The 16162-nt window shown below is 39.8% G+C and overlaps 1 protein-coding gene across 25 annotated transcripts in view; it reads right to left on the bottom strand.

The window, feature by feature from the left end:
• KIF1B (kinesin family member 1B) overlaps nucleotides 1–16162 on the bottom strand; it is an 85041-nt gene that overhangs the window by 57389 nt on the left and 11490 nt on the right. For 19 of the 25 annotated variants that reach the window (XM_040651332.2, XM_040651334.2, XM_040651340.2 and 16 more), the window contains exons 3-11: nucleotides 7653–7729; nucleotides 5399–5578; nucleotides 3574–3639; nucleotides 3076–3254; nucleotides 2430–2541; nucleotides 1890–1967; nucleotides 1657–1722; nucleotides 876–893; nucleotides 212–287 (exon numbers count right to left, since the gene is read on the bottom strand). In XM_040651332.2, coding sequence (XP_040507266.1) covers nucleotides 212–287; nucleotides 876–893; nucleotides 1657–1722; nucleotides 1890–1967; nucleotides 2430–2541; nucleotides 3076–3254; nucleotides 3574–3639; nucleotides 5399–5578; nucleotides 7653–7729 — 852 coding nt within the window. The remainder of the gene's footprint in view (nucleotides 1–211; nucleotides 288–875; nucleotides 894–1656; nucleotides 1723–1889; nucleotides 1968–2429; nucleotides 2542–3075; nucleotides 3255–3573; nucleotides 3640–5398; nucleotides 5579–7652; nucleotides 7730–16162) is intronic. The other 6 variants (XM_040651333.2, XM_040651337.2, XM_040651339.2 and 3 more) reach the window with 1 other exon arrangement.

Raw genomic sequence — 16162 nt, 5'->3', positions numbered from 1 at the left:
CAGAATTCAACTGCATTCCACTTAACTAAGGAATGCACAAAAATCCTGGAAAAGCAGCAAGGCTGTAACTTTAACAAAGGTGAAACATGATTCAGATTTGACTATTGAATAATTTAAACCCATAAAGAATACAAATTTAAGTGAATTAAAAACATTCTGAGAATTTACTGAGAATTCCTTTCCATACTGGCACAGGTAAAGTCAGCCATACCTAGATTCTCTCGAAGAAGCCATGTTAGTACAGAATCCCTGTATGGTATGAAGTCCGTCTTCTTCTTTTTTTTACTCTACGAAGTAAAGAAAAAACAAACAAGAAAAACCTGAAAAATAAACGCTGAATGGAAAAGGAGCACAGATGCTCACTCTTAACACTCGAGGTGCTGAAAAGGCACCCCTTTGCCCCTTGCCAAAAGTGAGTAACCTTAAAACAGACAAGTAGAATTAAGTATAGTGAGTAAGCATCAGATGCTAAAGCTTGCAAAATTTTCCATGTCACTTTAGAAAACTCAGAATAGACAATTGCCTGCAATCTATTACACAGATAAGGAATGAAGCATGGAGCACAGAAGCACAAAAGCAAAGGTTTCCCTTACTAAAAGTAAGCATTTCCAAGCTAATTCACCAAATTAGGAGAAGGGATGTAGTAAAGAAACACTCCCAAAACATACTTAAATGTGTGTTTTTCATGTATTTATCTCCAACCTAACTATATTTTTGAATTTCAGTATCAACCATTTCCACATTTCATAACAACTCTTTAGAACACAGTAATTTCTCAAGAAAGATCCTTGCTCATTGGTTCTAAAGTGAAAACAATAACATTTCACAGCTGGTCAAATTAAAAAAAACAAACACTACCACTCCAACCATCCTACCTTGCTGGTGCAGTTATCCTAAGTTGAAAGCATTGAGAAAGCAGAAGACAATAAATGATGAGCTTCTTAATAGAACTTACACATGTTTCCATGTTAGTTTGGATTGCATTCTTTTATTGAGAAGCCCCATGAAGTAGAATATTTCATTTAAAACAAACAAACAAACAAAAAAACTAAGAAGGACTTAAGGACACTCAACTTGTCCCAAGCTATTGAGAACTCACTTTTAAAAGCAGCAATGATTCATCTTTTTTCTTGTTTAGTTTTGTTTTTTTTAATATTAGTTGAATAGAAAAGCACAAGACAAAGGAAGTTTCTGAACCTACAAGACCGTGTTTGGATTACTGTATGTTTAATCAACTAAACGCTTTAAGTCTTTGTGTTGAAAAAAGTATGTGATGATCCAACTGGTATTTCTAACATATGACATCTTAGTATATTAACAAGAAATATGCAGTTAAATTTCCAGAATTATTCTTTTGAACAGAAATACCACTATGGCTCTGCAGAACTGAAGGCTTGCTATATTAACACATCCTCTACATAAACGTAGAGTCATTTTGCAAAGCTTCTTCAAAGCTAAATAAACTAATGCTTCAAAATACCTTGAAATAGTTTCCAGCAGGCTCCGTAAGATGTTTAGGATATATACACACAGCTAACTTCACTGATAATGCCAAGTCAAGAACAGTGAATGACTCTGCTGTAGTCCATTACTCTCACTGTCTCAGTTTTACTAGTTATGGAAAGGATGTTGCGGATAAGTATATGCTCTACTTACCACCTCTGCCAATGCTGAAATAACTTTGCCCAGAGTCGTGAGAGATTTGTTTATATTTGCTCCTTCCTGGGAAAACAGAATCCAGCATTAGTAAGTCTTATTTTTCAATCATGAATCTCTGCAAACTTAAGTCTTTACTTCCCTAGCCTTTTTTTTCCAAACCTATAATTGCAATTCTTACACTGCTTGTGCACCTACTTCCCTTTCTTCCCCACACATCAGTGGCCCAATACCTTTAATCGGGTTCCTTTGGCACCAGTTGAATCAGCTCGCTCACTCCCAGCCAGATCCACAAGGCTGATCTTGCTGACCTGAAGAGAAAAAGTATAACTAGAATTAGTCCTTGTCAAACTAAAGTAAGAAATCAAGTAACTTCAAAAAATTCTATGGCATGAGAAAAACTCTGCCTAAAAATGACCATGGTGTGCTTAAAACTAAGGTTTTCACATGCAATTATCATTATTATCTTGTGGATAAGAAGCATCTGGAATTACACTCTCTTTTAAACATCACTGTACTTTAGATTACCCAAAAAGAAAGATTGAGGCCTGCTGGCATGAACAGAGGTGAAAAGAAACTTACTGCTAAAGGCAACATAAGAGTCTCAAAGGAAAACAAACTTACATGTCATCCCAACTCTGTGACACCAAAAAACTGGCCAAACTAAGATGCAGGGGTGTGGGGGGAATCTTCAAAACTCCTTTCGTATCTCTCTCCCCACAGAACCTACTCCTTAAGGCTTAAATTCTTCCCACTTCTCATCTGTAACATACCTTCTCTGTGGAAAGATCAGTTTCTGCATCATGTTTCTTCTGAGTAAAGACAATTGTAAACACAGCATGAGAACGGCTGCTAGTTTCATTCATGTTGGTAGCTGCCACAGTCCTGGAAGATGAACACACACAGATACTCTAGGAAAACAGCAGCCTCTGTGCTGCAAGTACAACAACCTGCAGGACTCAGTGCAGCTGCAGAGGATCACAGCTCATTTGCACTTATTTTTCAGTGCTGAATTCCTCCCAGCTTTAGCACAGTTCATACAGAGTTTGCTTAATCTGTGTACTTACTAACCTATCCAACACTAACATAAGAAAACACAAATGGCATTCACATCAATCTCACAGACTGCTAAATGAAGCATACTGTATATAAATGATAACTATTAGCAAATAAGAACCTAAAGCTGTAAAGCCAACTTTAGTCCTGATCACTTGAGTGAAGGAAAGAAACTACTTATTTATACCAAAAAGCTGACTTAAAAGCCAGTAGAATTACTTACTACTTAATTTAAAGCCATTACAAGCCTTAAGTATCTGTAGTGATTTGCAACACCATTACACCACTAATTCACAATTTGTGTTGTTTGTCATATAAACCCAAAGCAGAGACAGAAGTATGTAACATGCTACTGCCACCAACCTGGCTTTGTTTCCAGCATCCATGAGGTCTGCAATGTCTGTGTAAGATGTGACTGCTAACTTGGACAGATCTTCCACGTAAGGGCCAAGCAGAGGATGTTCTCGCACCCGCAAATTCCCTTTGTTCTTCGGGTTCAACAAGTCTCTGACTCTCTCACAATAAATCTCCATGTAACTCACCTGAAAACAGGAATTGGCAAAGATCGTTTAATGGTTGTTAAGGCTTCCTCCTTGTGAAAACTCTGCAGTGCTGGCAGAAATTCCCACCGTCCGCTACAGGAAAGCTGTGAGTGAGTGTCTCAGTTTAACAGCGCGAGGCAAAGGGAGAAAGGAGGAAGAGTCACAAGGTATAAATGCAGCAAGGGTCAACATGAGCTACAGACCCTCCACCCATGTGTAGATCCCCTCAGCCGTTTCAAAAAAAAAAAAACGTTGGTGTTTAACTAAAACTGCTTCATTTCCAGCACATGGATATTCTTTTATTCCTCATCATACTCACCTCTACAGAGTACGACATCTCTTCGTTGCTGTTGTCATTGATTTTCTCAAACAATTCTTCACATAGCTGGAAAGAGATTAAAACCAAGTCAGAAATTAGATCTTACCGAGTAGTAAGAAGTAACTACAATGACATGGCAATAATTTGGCAGGGGAAGAAAAAGAACAGATTGTATCAATGGCAAACAGTATCAGTAGGAAGATATTTAACCCCAATTATCTGTCATTATCATCCAGCCTTGATAATTGACTTTATAAAGCATTTCATTTGTTTGAGGTTTAACCAATATTAATATTCTGTAATACAAAATTAGAAGAATAATCCATTATGACGTTAATACACTAAATAGCCAAAATTGGAAGTAAGAATTTTAGGAACTCGTGATTAAAATACTTTATCCTATCCTCGCCTGTTTGTCTTTAAAAGAATAACCCTGTGTCAATTCACTGATATGTTTAAGTTTCAGGACTCAGATTTAAATCAATAGGCAGACAGTATCAAAATTCATTTAACAGCATCTTCATACAAAGAACGCTTCAGTCACTCAGCATTCTACTATTTCAGTAGCACCCCTCTACAAATAAGTGAAACGAGAGACACAAAATTAAGATCATAAAGGAAGAAAAAGAGCAAACATTTGGCAAACACATGGATATGTGCAGGAAGACTAAAAAGCATAGGGACAGAGGGATGTGCGTACAAAGAGGACCCTGGAACATGCATCTACTGGCCAGTGCATGGAAAATAAATTGCATGGAAAACGCAAGCAAATTTAAAGCATGTACTGTGAAGTAATTCAGTCAACATATGGTTAAAGTCTAAAATATCACACTACAAGACAGGAAGACAGTCAAGGAATTTTGCCAACACACAAATTTAACGTCAACAACCTAAATTACTTAGAATGTGATTGTGCCGTACCCTCTGCATATGTGACAAGAAAGAATAGATTCAACAGGTTCTCTCTGAATACATAAATCATTGTTTCTTCATAAGGAGACTTCAGTGAAATTGGAGGGAAACTACTCTGTTTAGAAACTGGTAGATGAAGAGCATTACTGCATCTACACGAACCTTAAGTTTTTTTTTAGAACAGTCTTTAATTCATACGTATTTGGGGTTACAGAAACAGGAATATCAAGATCACAGATCAAAATAATTCTAGCACCAAGCTGTTCTGACATTTTCAACTAATTTCACCTGTTATGCTGATACTTTATATCACTGCAAGAGAAACAAAACACTTCCAATAATTATGTCTTTAATCACATTATCTCACCACATGTGCACAATTATACTCTTCCAACATGACTTCAAGATAATCTATACCTGCAGCCCCAAGTGGGACCAGAACATTTCCTACATACTTCATGGGGGTCTGTGGACTAAATAATTTCCTCCCCCAATTATCAAATGCATCAATATATTATTTGGTTTCTAACTTTGAGAAATTTGTTCCCACAAAAACTTTATGGTAGATTCGTCAGCACTGTCACCTGAATTCCTACTGAATGCAAAGGTGTCGTGCTGAGCTCACTATAGCCAGAGGAGACAAGAAACCTAGTGAACAGGATACCCTCATTTACCAGTTTGTTAGTGAAGGAGAGAAACTGAATGCAGAAAAGCAGACAGAGAATATGTGGTACAATTTTTAGAAGTGTAATAATGGAGACAACATTACTCAGTGTTCTTTTCCTGAGTAAGTTTCTTCCAGTTCAGAAAGGAACTTTTATTGTTTGTGAATTGCTATTGCAGTATAATGAACAGTATAACCTGAACACACTATAAAAAAAATAAATAAATCCCTTTCTGGGTTTTGTCATACCTGGGGGATTATCCCTGCTTGGCTCTCCTCCTGTTTGCCCATCATTGTGTAGGATTTCCCAGCTCCAGTTTGTCCGTAGGCAAAAATGCATACGTTGTAGCCCTCAAAGGCATGCAGCAACATCTCCTTCCCAATATCATTGTACACACGGCTCTGAGACGCAAAGCAGGGATCTTCAGGCTGGAAAGACACAAAAATAGGATCAGAACAGTCTTCTCACTTTCAGGTAACATTGCAAAAAGCAATTAATCTATCTTGTGGGCCAATTCTCTCAGGAAAAGAGAAAGAGAGCACATTTTTCCACAGATTTTCCCCAAAACAATACCAACTGAAGCAGAATGACAGCCTTGGAAACACCACTCCAAAACAGCTGAGGAAGCAACCTCCATAAGAAAAGAAACCAGTTTTGGTTTGTGAACACTGCTGACACTACTGGACATGTTTTGTGCAAGATTACTGACAAACATGATTCAAGGTGTTTGGAATGCAGAGAGGAAAAATATCAAAAGAAGAGTTTGGAGAGTTGATGCAAACAAACTAAGGTCTAGAAATCACAAAATCTTGGAGCAGCTGCGCCTTACTATGGCTCAGGAAGGAAAAAAGAGAAGCCAAAGCTGTTGAGTTTTTTTAGACTACGAGAGTGTACATGAATCATTAAAACAGATCAGAGTTTTCTGGCAGCTGTCCTATTCCACTGCGCATAACCAATCCAGGTTTTGATTTGCAAGCTCAGTAATTGCAATGGTGACTCCAAAAATCCCTAAATACATATTTCAAACTATCAAGTAACTGAAACAGCCAACAACAACCTATCAGAACATTTTTCTATGGTTAGATTCAAGGCAGGGCTACTTTAAAGCAATTCATCCCAGTAACAAAGCAAAGCAAAACCAACCAAACAAAACCAAGCAAATAACAAACTTAACCACAGATGCAGTGACAAACCTGCAGAAGGACAAAGCAAGGCATCATCCTCAAATACCTGACTGAAAAGTTTCTGCTGCACTTTGGATAAAGCACTACCACCACTACTGTCTGATTAAAATGAACAGTGCTGCATATGCAATGAAAAAAAAAATCACAATGACAAATAAACTTGCCAGATCTCAGAGCAAACACAGAGCCCGCTCAAAACAAAACTTCACAAACTAATGACATGAATCCTGTTTTTTTATGCAGTACATGTCAAGCACTGAGGCATTGTACTGTTCAGACTCCAATCAATATTGGAAAAAAATATCACTCCAGCAATGCAGATGTTTTAAGTTGCACAAACCACAACAGACTGCACAGTTAACATACCACTGCAATGTGATTTTGTAGGAAAATGTCACTGTGATATTATTAACCTAGTATTTTCTCTTCCTGAAATGTTGGATTTTAATATTAATTGCTCTTGAAATCAGGACAAAATCCAGCTGGGATAACACTCTAATGTTAGACTCAAGGCTCTTGGATCAGTTCTTTCCCTTGATACAGCCCATCCACTGGTTTTTGGTACTTAATGTGTTCTTAAGATTCCTTCAGCTGATCCTATAATTCATTTGTATGGCTGCTTTGAAATCAGGATATTCAGTAGGAAGATTCATAAAAAGGGCTGCACAAATCATCCAAGTTTTCCTAGGTTTTTGTCATGAAAGTATCCTTGCTGGCCACAGATTTACTCAAATATTGTCATATTTGCACAATCCAAATAGCTAGAACTAAAAATGGAGAAAAAAGCATTACCCTTTCTTTCTACATTTTTTGAGAAAAAAAGGCAGGGGAGGGGTTGATGGCAGATCAACACAGTTCTGCTTTAGAACAATTACTGGAAGTCAGCAAGACCTTAGCACTAATTTGCAGGAGGGTGGAGCAGAGTTGCTAGATGGGAGAGTTTATTGCTTTTGCAGCTATTAGAAACACAGGTCACTACTCTGCCTTTTCCAGACATGCCAAGGGGAACACAGACCACATCTTTCCTTGAACTGCAGAACATGAGCAACTTTCAGCCATCTACAAATAGAACCAAAGTAACTCTGGTTCACGTGCACCCTTAAAACATTTAGGACAAAACTGCTGATGAATATTTTAAGTAATCCTTCAAATACCTGCAACTTGCTATTAAACTCTCAGAGCTTAGATTTCCCCTATCTCAAGCTTTCAATTTGAAGGAGGGTGAGAGAGACAGTGCAGAAACACCTGACAGGGATGGCACAGTCAGAAAACAACCAAGCCAGGTAAGGAAGAATGGTTTCCTTGTAAAAGAACTTACCGACGTGTGGGACCAATAAGAGTAGTCAAAGCTGAAGGACTTTGGCGCTTCCTTGGGATTCTTTGGGTTGATAATACCTATAGGAAATAAAATTCAAACATTTAGCTAACTTGACATTTAGGAGCATAATTAATGAGCTTGCTGATCCTCAGTCTGTCCCTGAGTATTCCCACACCACTCAGGAGTAATAAGACTGAAGCACCAGACTCACAGCTTCCAAGGAAATGCATTCCTGAAAGGAATGATGCTGCTAAACAAAATTCTTCTGTTCTATAAAGAGCCTGAAGTAGGTCATGCTGCTCCTTTGGCGTGTAGAATGGGAAAGGCTTTTAGGAGTTGAGAGATATTAACAAGAAGGAGGAATGAAAACACAAAGACCTCCAGAATCCATGGTGATTCCACAGCAGGACTCAAGACTATTCTGAAAAACAAGTTAACTAGTAGAAGAGCTCACTGTGCAAGGACTGTCTTCAAGCAGCTCAGTATTCTCAGGGCAATGGAGAAGACAGGAAAAAGTTGGATCTACAAATATTTGGGGGATTGTTCTGTGTAGTTTATTTCAGTGCCCTTTTACATGCATAAAGGCCATACAGAGATCTATAATTGTACTGACAATAGTTGAACCAACCAAACTGTAAATGTTCTTCACCATTGAATACAGCCCCCAATGAATCTGTGTATTTGCTCTCTTTGGAACTTCAGTGTAACATACAGAAGGTCTATGATAAAGTTCACACAAGGTAGCCAATACAGAAGAAAAATATGCCTACTTATATCTCCCGTGACAGCCTAAGTTGCATTCAAAAAGCTGACTTCCAATTGCCTTTTCAGCTCTTTTAATCCTTGGTTTATTTTTCTTCCCTCAGTGTTTGCATGTGACAATCCAAGAATTGCCACGTGAGTCATTAAAAACCATTACAAATACCAGAAAAAACCTACCTGGCGGGTGGGAGGGACACAACACACAACAAAAACCCCACCTTTCCTATCAGTACACCTGTAACTGTTATGTTCTTTATTTGTTATGCTCTTTTTACTTTCTCAGCTCCCAAAATTATTTCAATATTTGATCCACATACATGCATTCCCTACAATTAATGTAATGCTTTTCAAGGTATATTTTAGCTGCTGTTCCCCCCTACCCCCCAAGTAACCTCTGCCAATAGATTCAGCTGCCATTTCAATGACATGCAGGACTCCTGCAGATTGTGTTTTCCACAGAGGGTAGTCCATAAGCACAGCTCTTGCTGCAGAAGTAAATCTCTACTACTGCTTCTTCTTTTCAAGTCTGTATTGCAGGAAATACACGATCGTTTCCACCAGCTGTTTTCAAAATCATCTACGTAAATAGGATTTTAGAAAGACATACTCCTGAGAGTATCAAAATCAGACAAACCACATGCCCATTTGCACCTATAGCAGCAATTTGCCTTTGCAAGTCCTATACTAATTAAGATATATGCAAACTAAATCTACAAAGAAAAAAGAATACACACAGGTGGTGACAGTCTTGCTGGGGAAAACCTGCATTCCACTATCAGTCAGCCTAAGCAAAAGATGGCTGTTTCTCATGTATTCAGGCCAGTAAGGCTGTGCTTCTGGGAGATGGGGACTTCTCCTGCTTCCTGGGAGAAACAAAATCAGAAACAAACTGCAACACCCCCACTCTTTCCATTTCAGGCATTATGATCTTAACATGTTGCACTGAAGTCTCTGAAAACACGGTTACAGAATTCCCTTCAAAATGTAATCACTCTACCAGATGCTGACTCCCTGAGCAGGACCGTAGTCCAAAACTACATTGCAGAGAAGGGATCACTGTGTGGATTGCAAATAGCAACAGTTGCTACTCTCTCCTGTGGTCAACTTCATTTTCACTTGGATGCACCTTGTGCTGACATTCTTGCTGTATAAAAGCTGACAGACATGCAAAGCCAACAAATAACATGCCTCACACCCATGCAGCATCACGTGGCAAAAACACGTGCAGCTTTGGATAGCAGCATGGGCATCAATACATACCAAACCAGTAACCTAAGCACTCGTATATGGCTCCCATTTCCCTTGCCCCTATTGACCAAGCAGCAGTAATGCTGCATCTGCAACACAGTAGTAAACCAATTCTGAAGTGAACAAATCCACAAGACAACCTCCCTGCACGAATCTCAAGCAGCTCTACTTCAGTGCAACTTCTAGCAGCCTGGAATTTAACTTCTGCTCTTCATTCAATTATTGAACAATCGAAGCTCCAGAAGGCAAGAAAGAAATCATGTCCTGCACCAAGAGGTTCCTACGCACAAAACCAGTACCAGAACCAGTCTGCAAATCAGTTCAATGTGTCCTTCAAGGATGAACACCACCACTTCATTCAGTCATAGTGGGTTAAGGGCTCCAGGGAAAGTAATTTAACTATGAAAAGCAGAAAGAAAGCAGCAATAAATAGAACCCATCCCTACGTATTGCATAACACAATTCAAAGCAGACACACGAATACACACAAATATTGCTGGCAACTCTCCTGACAACTAATTTCCAACCACAAAACTTTGATCTCAACTATTTATCTCATGGCATGCTGATGAGTCTCTTTTTAGAGCCTACACTGAAATAACAATTATTCATACGTCTTTTTAATTCTTATTTTGCCATCTACAAATATAAAAGCCCCTTCTCTTGGCCAAGGCATTTGTTCTCTCCAAGGAAGAAAGTCAGATTAAGATTCTACTGTGTCAGAAGCAGGAAACAGAACAAGGAGCAGCATAAATGTTAGCATTATTCAAAAAGGAGTTAAACATGAAAACGCACATTTCCTGCTAACAGCTTGAAAAATTCAAGTATCACAACATTTAGTCACAAAAATACCTCATTTTTCACTCAGCTTGCTGTTCATAAACGCATGCTGACCACCTATGAAAGGTCTCCAGCAGCGCAGCACGCTCAGTGTCAGGCAGTGCATTACCCACTTGCCCTTACAACTCAAATCCTATCCATCACGTTCATGAAGAGTGATGCTCAGGCTCCAGGATTTATGCTGGTGGTTCACCTTTCTTTTTTTTTTTAAATTAGGTTTCTCTGAACTTTTTCAAATTAAGTTCCATGTCTTGAAAACTACTTTCTAGGATGCACATTTCTGCAAAGTATGTCATGAGAAGCATATTAGGAAAGGGAGAACAACGTGCAAGAAGGCAGCTCTGTCAGAGGCTGGGAATGCAGCTGCCTGGCCAAAACCTTCCACAGCACAGGAACAGGGCAGAGGAAACCTCCTGGCTGCCAGCAGCTCTGCACGCTGTCCCTCACAACTGATCCAAACACAGCCTTTTCACTCAGTTGCAGGTTCAAGCTTGAAGTCCTTTTATCCTTATTTTGATTCCTTACGTACAGTTGACACTGTCTGTCTCCAGTACCACTTGGTTTAATGGAATCCTGTCTGTCTGAAAAGGAATCCAGAACTGAGAAAATAAGATTACAACTTCAAGTGATTTCATGTGGACCAAAACCCTCTTTGAGCACATGAAGCATCAAGCTGCAAACATCCGTCATGGTCAATGCAGTCTGAATTTGGACTGAGTGATAAGATGCACCGTAAGGCAAGCTGTGAAACCTGAAAGAAGATGGTTAGGCAGCAAGAAGCCAGGAAATGAAATTAAAGCAACTGACCTAACTTGATGGTGTCTATTGCGCCAAGGGCCAACTCTGGAAGAACTACTAGATGAAGCTCACGGATATTTCTGAAGTTAGGTAGAAGACTTGTTATACCACAGGTAAGCTTTATCCTCAAGCTTCATACACCAAATTGGAGGGGGAAAAAAGACAAGGGTGATCAGGTAGAAATTAGACTGAGCCAGACAACGCTGATTTCATGCACCAAGTTATTCAGTGAGCTGTTTTTTTCAGCTAACAAGAAAACAAATAGAATTAAGAAGTAAAAGCATTGCTTCCAGTGTCTCCAACACCCACAAGAACAGTAAAAGCTTTTCAGTTATTCTGTTTGGTTCTTAAACTGTGCAAGGCCAAGACGTGCCATATTAGTGAATCACGAAACAGGTCATCATCTATCCCCTCTCACCACAGCAGACTCACGGCATGGTACACAAGCTAATGGTTTAATTACAGAGCCTCAGGAAATGAGAAAGGCAATAAGGCAAACGATCACAGCAGGAACACATTAATGGCCTTTTTATCTTACAGAATAAAATTGTTTATTTGATATTTCAAAGGTCCAACGTGGCAATTAACTTTTCTGTTTGCAGCCTGACACTAACGCTTTGTGCTGCAGCTATAATTAGTTACCATCAGTGTGGCACTGTAGCAGCTCTGAATGTTGGAGTCGGCCTCAACAGCCAGTGTCTGTGAAACTCAATCCCTTTTTCAGGCCCCCTGCTTTACCAAGAGCCAATTTCTGCGCTCATTTGGAATCCTACAGCTTTCCACAAGATAAGGATTCTACATCGAACAGAAATTGGCAGGGGATGCTCTACAAAATCACCATTTCCTACACCACTGCTACTGAAACAAGTTACATACAACTAGTTCAGAAGCGTGCCGTCCCAACAAAGAGAAGCAAATTCTACAGGAATTTTTACATAGCACTGACAAGAATGTAAGGAAACCAACAGCTTTACACTAAGCTTCCTCAGGCCAAATAACCTCAAGTTGTGTATCATTACATAAGCAATTGTGTTATTCTGATCTCTTTTGCAAATGCGATTTTCTGAAGCACACTATGAAATGATGATACACAAATCAGCAGTTGTCATCTCAGTCTATAGTCCATACTCCATGCATATAACTTGCCAGAATACGTGTCTGAGAAGCATACAAAACATACACAACTGAGTAACTCTAACAACAGATCAGAATAAGCAATCACAGTCATCTCTGAGGAAGGAGAACATTAGATTCCCAAAGAGCAATTCAGAACCCAAATTCAGAATCCTAAAACACAGCTCATGGGTACTGCTCCCGTAACAGTGTAACTTCCAAAACCAGAAGTGGGCTCTAAAGCTTTAGAAAGGTTGCCATGACTTTCTTGCAGTCTTCTTATCCAAAGAGATCCTGTGCCATTAACACAATTGGAAGACTAGAGGGGCAAGAATGGATAAAGAGTGACCTATGGCCCAATACCCAGTAACATAACAGATTCTCATATCACTTCTGTTCCCACACTCCCCCAAACACAGAGAACAATGCCAGTTGTGCTCCTGCACTTAATCAACTAATACAATAGAAATGACAGACTTGTTTTCCCCCTCTCCCAGCTACTTCTTCGTTTTCAGATGCAGTTCATACGTGTGGATAACTACAAAAAAAGCTTTTTCAAAACACAACAGATGGCTCACAGCACAGATTTAGATTACAAGACACAACCCACATATTTTAACCAATTAGTCTTGGTAAAGGAAAAGTTTATAGTAGGAACAGTATTGTCTAACAAAAGATGAGCAGAACGTTGGAGCACAATCAACGAAGGAATTATAATTTTAGATGTGTGGTATCAACAACAACAAACCCATCCTCACAGAACATTTGATCTCACATGCCTTTACTTAAACAGGCAACTTCATTGCTTGGCATGAGGTTCTTCCATAGTCCAACCTCTAAGTCTCTATTTGTTCCTTAACCAACGCTTCCATACCACCCACCACCTGCTCCATCAGCTAGCACAAAAATAACTCATGCTTTCAGTCTTTCAGGTTGATGGGATCAAATTCACTTCTAGTTTTGAATTTCAGCAAAAGTTGTTTGCAAACTTTGACAGAGAGCTTCAGTGCTGAAACAGCTTGGTGTTCCAATGGTTGTTTTTAAGTTTTTGTGCCTTACGATACAGCTCCGATTTGTGCAAGTTTATATCCAAAAAACACATCAAATACGCACTTTATTTTACATTTAGAACAAGAAATACACTCACGGAATGGGGAAATAGTGTAAAGCATACAAGAGTTAAGAAATGCAAGTCTTCTTATTCCTCACTGCCTTTAAGTCAAGTCACCAGATTGAGCAGCTCCACCTCCATGAGCAGTGAGACTCGCCCTGCGGGGCACGCTGCCATCAGCCGTGCCACTTATTAGTCACTCTGTAGGGTACACCAGCACTGAACTGGATAACTGCAGCTTGCCCTTCAGATAAACACTAGCAGACAGAATTAACTTGGGCTAAATCCTGGGATTAGCTGACGTGCAGTCTGTGCTGGGGAGGAGAGGAAAGCAGACTGATAGATTCAAAGAGAAAAAAAATGAAAATAAAAAACCAACCTCCTATTGATTGCAATTAAAAAATAAAACCCAATAATGGTGGAAGTCAGGTATGGAATTGCAAAAACCAAACTCCCATCATTTGTGCAATGCACTCTGTTTCCTGTCATTCACATTGTCCATTCCTGTATTCCTACCCATCCATCAAGGCACAAAGACTCCTTTATTCCCACATAGGAAATAAAACCAGTTAAAATGAGTTGTCATCTGACAGAACAGCATTCACACCAGCCTCAGTAATTCTCCTAATGGCAGCAGTAACCTACCCAGAGCACATTCCTACCAAATACCAACACGTATTAAGAGATAACAGCAAGCAGAAAAGGCACTGTCCTGTCCTCACTTACATTCTCACTCATTGTTGGTGAAGACAGGATAGGAGTTTACAGAAAATAAGCTAGGTGAGGCAGAATGGGTATGTTTGGCACAGGAATGTTTTCTTCAGCAAAATTTAGGGAAACAAATACCAAATCTTGTTTTCTTGAAATTCTATTTGAATATCAGCAGTAGTTTTATGTCTGAATAATCAATTTAAATGAGGTCAGTGATCTTAAAGACTTTTAGAATCGAACCCATAAGACCAAATTAACAATAAATGTATCCTAAAATGCGTGTCTGGAACGTATATCTGCGCCATCTGTAGACTGGAATGCCAACAATGGGAACACGTTGGTTATTGAGAGCAGGGTGGAGCAGGCATTCTTAGTGCTGGGACATGAATAACACCCCACAAAAACACGTTTAATACAGGCTTCTTTCCTAGGCATACATTACGATCAGATATATGGCCGTACTGCTTTTATAAAAGAGACTTTCAAGGTTGTTATTACAAGAGATAAATGAAGGGAAACGGACACTTCCAGCTTGTAAAACAGTGCCTCCTTTTCAAAGCATTGTTTGCATTTTTCAAATCATTAAAAGGAAAGGAAACCAAATAGAAGCTAAGAACAGCTCATTTGGAATTCAACCGGATTCTCTCCCTGCTGTGGAATTTCAGCCTTGTACTGGGAGAAAGGTTGGATGGGGGAGGGCATTGTGCTCAGCAGCACCAGAGCAAGGCAAAGGCTGGCTCACAGAAGCTGCTGGAAAGCTGCTCTCATCCTCAGCTGCTCTTGCAGATCCCACTGCTATAAATACCAGCACTGCAGCTGGCATTCTGGGAGAGCAGCGTGCTGGCAGGCTGTGCATCAAGTGGGAGCGAGGCGAACCACAGTGCTCCAGCCACCCAAAAAGCTGAACCCAAAGCACTCCAAAACTCCACTGCCATTCGAGAACGTGACATCGGCCTGCTGCAGAAGCTGCGGATCAGCGCTTGGAGTTGTGCTCAATTCTTCTCTCCTGTGTTTTTTGCTGCAGGATAATACAAACTCATCCCTCACTTTCTGCTTTCACTCAATGGCACCTCCAAAAGCTGCTGGCCTTCTACGAAGGTTGTTTTGACCTTCAGACACATTGCCAGCACTGTATTAAAAGGACATCATGTAGCACTAGAAAGCTGGGGAGGCTGCTCCACCAGCCCTAGTAGCTTAAAAGATTCACGTAGTGAAAATGTTGGATTCTTAAAAGTAGTTCTCACTGCAAACAGAAATAAGAAAAACGCAAAGAAAATTCTTCCATCTTCTCCTCGAGCCAAGCCTGCATTCAGGCCTTCCCTTGCCTGCTGTGGGACTTGGAACAAACAGAGTAACTGACAACAGGGGAGACATTCAAAGAACTTCAATGAACTCCACTTCTTTCACTTATCTTTCAAATCAGTTCCCAATTCAACCTCCCCTGCAAGGCATCTTCCCCAGGACCCACAGAACTGCCTGTTTTGATAGCGTCTGTGTTTGCGTGGTAGTATTAACACACTGAACAAGCACTCATTCATGGACAACTCACTGTAACCACAGTTATGAGCACTTACAGATCAGGAAAATCTGGGTGAGGCTTAAGTGACTTTATTCCACAAAAGTTTATCTTCCCAACACAACCTCAAGAGGCAAACATACAGAAACAGAAGCAAGCAAGGTGTACATAGAAAACAAACTAAACAAGATGAGCTGTAAGAACTCGTGCCTGCTCCTTGGCAGGCACAAAGCCTATCAGAAATAGGCTCATTTTTGCTGATACCTACAATCATTCACTTGAAGAAAATAGATGGAGAATCCAAACTAATCTCTCCCACCTGCATTGCCTCATTTGGGGTTTTTAAGCGGAGGGAAAAAGTGATGAGGTAAGACAGCTCCCACAAAGTCCCTCACTTGCCTTTCCTACCTG

The sequence above is a fragment of the Gallus gallus genome, chromosome 21 (assembly GCF_016699485.2).
Source record: "Gallus gallus isolate bGalGal1 chromosome 21, bGalGal1.mat.broiler.GRCg7b, whole genome shotgun sequence".
NCBI lineage: Eukaryota > Metazoa > Chordata > Aves > Galliformes > Phasianidae > Gallus > Gallus gallus.
Note: the sequence above shows the minus strand (reverse complement) of the source record. Positions and strands in the feature narration are given on the sequence as shown.